This window comes from Pelmatolapia mariae, linkage group LG17 (genome assembly GCF_036321145.2).
Source record: "Pelmatolapia mariae isolate MD_Pm_ZW linkage group LG17, Pm_UMD_F_2, whole genome shotgun sequence".
NCBI classification, from domain to species: domain Eukaryota; kingdom Metazoa; phylum Chordata; class Actinopteri; order Cichliformes; family Cichlidae; genus Pelmatolapia; species Pelmatolapia mariae.
Genome location: NC_086242.1, coordinates 37,628,506 through 37,634,518, shown reverse-complemented (window position 1 = coordinate 37,634,518; position 6,013 = coordinate 37,628,506). Strand labels below are relative to the sequence as shown.

The window sequence follows — 6,013 nt, the reverse complement described above, 5'->3', positions numbered from 1 at the left end:
GAAGGAACTGACTATGCAGATGCTGATGGGGAAATTTTTTTTCTTACATCACTATTTTTTTCTAGAAAGAAAGAAAGAAAATGTAAACATGGCACACAGGCCAGATCTTGTCTGAACATGTCAGAATAACTAAGCAAATATTCAGAGAAAGTAACAAATTCAGACTTCAAAAAGGCGAGAAGAAGCATAAATGAGCCACATCTCTGTTTTATCTCAGTTTAGCAGATTCTTTATGTATGTATACATGAACCATTCTGAACATGTTTTGGTTTCTTAGGTGTTGTAAGCACATCCTGTTCCTCTTCAAAGTGTAATTTCCTGCAGCAGCTTGACAGATGTCAAATTGTGATTCACAACAAACCACAACATCACCGCTTTAGCTTGTTTCACTTTACTGATCTGGAGCATGGGGAGTGCAGTGGAGAGGTTGCTGTGGGCCTGCATTATCCTGGATTCTGGTGTGCGCTCGATTTCACTGCCAGAAATCAGTGATTTGAAGTTCATTGAGGAATGTGTGAAGGAGCACAACTTGGCGCGGTCATCTGTCGATCCCCCTGCTGCCGACATGCTGTACATGGTAGGTGAAGAAATGGCGTTTGTTTCCTCTCTCTAGTTCTGGAAAGCAGTAATAAAATCACATTGAGTAAGGAGTGATAGAAAAAAATGACTTGTTCATGTCTTCTGTGATCTGTCTGCAGACTTTGTTGGGAATGAGGAGGTGAGGGAAAGAAAGTTATTAAAGCATGAAGTTTTGTACAGTTGTACAAAGCTTCATGCAACACATTCACAAAGCAGACTTGATGTTATTAAGCAGAAGTCAGAGGAAGTAATATAAAAGACAGACAAAACCACCAATAGTCACAGATAGAAAAAATCTTAGGTAAGTAAAAAAATAAAGAACAGTTCGGTGACAACAAAACTGTGCAATAAATTGCACTCAAACTGCCTTTCTGGCATGGCTAGAGTGCACTGCAAATGTTGTGGCAAAAACCTCGCCACAAGTTTTGGAAGTCGATTCAGCCATTTGACTTTTTCAGGAATATTTTATTTCTGCTTGTGTATCACAAATGTAATGTACTGACTTAGAAAAACAGGTACCACAATGAGGAAGTCAGAAATGTGTATGCACGAAAATGAAACTAGCATGTTAGAAAAAACTGAATTAACAAAAGATGAGGTCTAATGTTTCAAATCTTCTGCCTCTGCTTATCCAGACGTGGGATGAGGCCTTAGCCATTACTGCAAAAGCGTGGGCAAAACGCTGTATATTTGATCACAACATTTACCTCAAAAATGCTTCCCGCGTGCACCCTACCTTTCCCTCTGTGGGAGAAAACATATGGACAGCCTATCCACCATCACAATTTAATACAGCAAAAGCCATAAAGAGTTGGGTGGATGAAGTAAAAGACTACAACTACCAAGAGAACAGCTGCAGGTTTGCTAAGGTTTGTGGCCACTACACACAGGTATGTGACCTTTTTACTGCACGCATATTGTGAAAAAAAAGAGAAAAAAATGAACCATGATTTTTATATTTTTCTGGATGTAACACTTTAACCTCTTTGGTCTTTGCAGGTTGTGTGGGCCAGCACCTACAAAGTTGGATGTGCAGTACAGCTGTGCCCAGATGGCATCAAGCACTTCATTAATAAAAAAGGTGTCCTCTTTGTATGCAACTATGCCACAGCGTAAGTTGAAAACATGTATAAATAACACAGTGAAATTAGGAAATGAATACTTAGCTAGCAGGTTATTCTGGGCTGCCCTGAGTGTCATGTGAAAAAAGGAAGTTGTTTATACGTATGTGTTATGCCGCAGTCGACTCATCCAAAATGCTGCTGTGAGAGTACCCACAGGGACTAGAGTGGGCAACTCCAGGCCTCAAGGGCCGGTGTCCTGCAGGTTTTAGATCTCACCCTGGGTCAACATACCTGAATCAAATGATTAGTTCATTACCAGGCCTCTGGAGAACTGCAAGACATGTTGAGGTCATTTAGCTGTTTACATCAGCTGTGTTGGATCAAGGACACATCTAAAACCTGCAGGACACCGGGCCTCGAGGCCTGGAGTAGAAAGACTTCAGCATATCTCTCCCATACTGGCTTCTTGTCATTGGCTCCCTGGCCCCATCTTATCTCAAAAACCTTATAGTACATTATGACCCCAATACAGCACTTCGCTCTCGCACAGCAGGCTTACTTGTTGTTAGGGTATTTAAAAGTAGAATGGAAGGCAGAGACTTCAGTTTTCAGCTCCCTCTTCGGTGGAACCAGCTCCCAGTTTAGATTTGGGAGTTGGATCAGATGACCCTACTTTAGTTACACAGCAATAGGTCCTAGAAAGTGTTTCTTCTTCATTCAACTTTTTCACTCACTGGATGTATTCTTATCTCCTACTCCTAACCTTTCTTCCTTGTACACCCTGGAATTGAAACAACCTTATACTAGTCTCTCCCTAACAATGTGATGCTGGATGTCTGCTGTTCTGAAACTCCTGTTTGCAGAAGACAGACTGCAAAATCTTACCTGGGACAATGTGTTCTAACCACGTTGTTTTATGGAAGTCATACAAACAAAAATAGTCTGTAAAAAATATCATTCAGTATGATTCAAAGGCGAAATTTTAAAGACTAAGGAAAATTTAGGGCCAGTCTGCAGCAGCACAAAGTCTTCTTTTGACATTAAAAAGCTGCTGGATTTACTAAAGAGGCACAGTGTTAGTTGTGGAGAGGAGTATTTTTGCCACTGGTCTTATGTTATATGTAAGAGTTTCACTTTCAACTAAATATTGTTTTAATAGCTGGGCCCACATCCTCATTTAGGTTTGACAGCGTTTCTAGTAGTTAATGGCCGATGCTTTGAGCCTGAATTGAGGCTCCAGTTTGGGGAAAGCCTCAGAGGGGACTGGTGGCTCCTGGGCCAGGCAGATCCTCATGTACTAATGAGAAGTGAATGAACTGAAAAAGGGAGCAAGGGTGCAGTTACAATGATTTGAGACACTTTTTTAAAAATCACGTCTGTTGTTTTTATGAATGGTCCCAATTAATTATGGGACAGTGTTTTCTCCTCCCCTTTCACAAAGGTCCAGTGTATCCTATGCTAAAGGAAGCATGTTTGTAGCAAGGATGTTTGTAGCTCCAGAATTGGAACAGCTCTTAGTATGGATGCCACACAGATACTCACAGGTCGTCTTGATGCATTCTCAATCATCCAGGAAAGTAAATCTCCAAAAAATGATTCTGTTCATCTGGACGTAGCGTTTTTGTGTGAGAAACGTTTCTTGGATGGAAACGTTGGATGAGTGACGAAACGTTTCTCCCACAAAAACGCTACGTCCAGATGAAAAGAATCAACTTTTGGAGATACTCACAGGTCACTTCTCTCACTTAGGACCCTCCCTAAGCAGCATGGACTGTTGGAACGAACCCACTGTGTGTTTAGTTATTATTAATCTTTGGCTCTTTTCCATAGTTTCACTTTTATCCCGTCCTTCTCCCCTAACCTTTTTTGTGGTATAAAGAGGTTACTATAAGCAGAAAGTACTGAGAAACAAATTAATATCACTGATTTATACGTTTTTCTGGGATTTTTTGACAATAACAATGAAAGAAAGAAACGTCATCTTTAAAATGACTCTATGTTGAAGCAAGCAGATGTGTGTGTGTGTGTGTGTGATAATGTGGAAGGTGGAGGTAAAATGATGAGGGGAAGCAAAGATAATTCCAGAAATCTTCCACCTAGAGTGTGGTGACTGAGTCTCTGTTTCTTTTCTTTTACAGGGGTAATATAATCGGACGGCGCCCATATGCATCTCAGGGAGGAGCCTGCTCTAGATGCAGTGGCACTTGTGAGAATAAGCTCTGTCGTAAGTATCAAGTGTCTCTGGTTCAGCGTGAAAAGTTGCTGCTTATCTTCAAACAAACCACAAGTTATTTCAAATTTCAGCCCAGCTCATTTTAAAGATGTGAAAATGCTGATTAGAAATCAGCATGGATATTAACTCTTTAACACAGTGGGCCTCATTAATTAACATTTGCACAGTAATGTTCTTGCTGTTATTTTTCACAAACCTACAGGATTCATGAATTGTGTGTCCTGTGTTAGCGAATGTGAATCATTGTAAATAAACAAGTTCATGCTTGCCGTCTGCGGGTTGTAATCTGGAACCTGGAATGTTCAACGTGCATGCTGCCCAGGCCCTCTCTGTTATAGGAAAACACATTTACTGTGGTGTGAAGGAGCTCCAAGAGAAAAACTCACATCCCTTAATCAAAAAAGCAGAATTCTGACTAAAGGAGGCCAAAAAAGTCAGAGTGTTTTCTTGGAAGTTACACTGGTTTTAAACATTTTTTAAAAGTATTTAATAATAATATAAAACCCCACTTGGACTGCATGTATCCCCTGAAACTAAAAAGAGAAAAGGTATGACATAAAAGCTGGTGTAGAACAAATTTATAAAAGACCAAACAAAAAGAAGGAAGCAGGTGGAGGACAGGGAGCACCTAATCTCCCACCATGACTAACCCCCTTATCTTTTTACCATGAACCATGAGGTCCGTTTTACATCCTCTCTTTAAATGACCGTAACTTGGTTACTATTACAAAATTCAAATGGTTTCAGAAAAAAGAGACGACGAGCTTCATGGTGATGTTCACTTTAGCACAAGGCATTCACACGGTCTGAACAGAGACAGGGAAATCCGCTCCGCCCAGGTTTTGCTTCACATTTCTGTAACTCCTCAACCATTTTGGGCTCGAGAGAAAATTACATTTTTTTCCTATTATTTTATAACCAAAGTCACTAAATAAGTCCAAGCGGCCTGTATGCTACTTGGATGATTAAGGATTAATGAATGCGGTAAAATACAATTATTACTCATAGTCATTGAGCTGTGCATTTACATTTTCCACCCCATGCAAAACAAAAGCACATCTTAAAAAATGTCAACTTGTTCTCATGTGTCTTCATGTTGTTGCAGGTAGTCCTGAACGTGATGCACAGAAAAGTAAGTCTGATGGTGATTAAGCCAAAAATAATAGCAATGAAGGCTAAGGAGTAGTTCACATGGCTTTGAAAGTCCATAGCTGAAGTTTGTCAGTGTGTGTAGTAATGAAGCAACACATTCCATTGGACTCAAAATTTGTCATAAAAACCATTTTTGCATTTCCAGGCTACAACTGGAGCCCAGACTGGGACACCTCGGCTACCAGCAGCTCTAGCTCTGTCAGTATTCTGATCACTCGGCCGGTTGCCCTCAGCTTCACTTTCATTACAGCGTATGTAGTCCACTACTTCTACCCTGATGTATTCTGCTATGAATAAAGCAGCTTGGCCTGAGCAACACTGATTTCCTTTAGACATTAAGCAAATTATTCTCTGTCCATGTGAGGCTTAGGCCCAAAAATGTAACATGTATGAAAATTAATAAAATTACTTTTATCTCTGCTTAATTATTATCAACTATCAACTCCACTATCAGTCTCACATTATAGCACCAACAGCAAAGTCAGTGCTCAAAAGTAATCTTTCATTTGACAGCACATTTAAGGTGGTCAGGCCAGAGATGAATGGCCAGATTTCTACGAGCCGATAAGATGACAACAGCGACTCAGATAGCCACGCGTTCAAACCGGGGTACGCATAAGAGCATTTTTAAATGCACAACACAAACCTTTGTAGCAGTTGGGCTCCAGTTAGAGCAGAATGGGGGATTTGCACCATTCATGTACAGACAAGCAACTGTGTGATGCTGTCATGTCAATATGGACCAAGATCTGTGGTCACTAGGTGGTCCAGCACGTGGTTAATGTACACAATACTCCCAAAAGTATTCGCTCATCTGCTTTCACACACATATGAACTTGAGACTTGAGTGACATCCAGCTGCAGAGTGGGGGACACAGTTAGGCTCAGTGGGTGAACAGGTGACCATATGGCTTATAGCCAGAGAGCAGTAGGCCTGGGTTCAAATCCTGCGTGCTGCCCCGCCCTGCTTTCTTATCTAGCTACA

The 6,013-nt window shown here is 40.8% G+C and overlaps 1 protein-coding gene across 2 annotated transcripts; it reads left to right on the top strand.

Annotated features, from left to right (window-relative positions):
- Positions 1–352: 352 nt before the first annotated feature.
- On the top strand, positions 353–5,443 carry glipr1a (GLI pathogenesis-related 1a). 2 transcript variants are annotated; one of them, XM_063501322.1, is made up of 7 exons: positions 406–577; positions 699–718; positions 1,215–1,469; positions 1,579–1,691; positions 3,782–3,867; positions 4,982–5,008; positions 5,174–5,443. In XM_063501322.1, the coding sequence occupies exons 1-7, from the start codon at positions 511–513 to the stop codon at positions 5,323–5,325; spliced, it is 720 nt and encodes a 239-aa protein (XP_063357392.1). In that variant the 5' UTR covers positions 406–510; the 3' UTR covers positions 5,326–5,443. The 2 variants fall into 2 exon arrangements, with proteins under 2 accessions (XP_063357391.1, XP_063357392.1); XM_063501321.1 differs by lacking the exon at positions 699–718 and having other exon boundaries at positions 353–577.
- Positions 5,444–6,013: the final 570 nt, after the last annotated feature.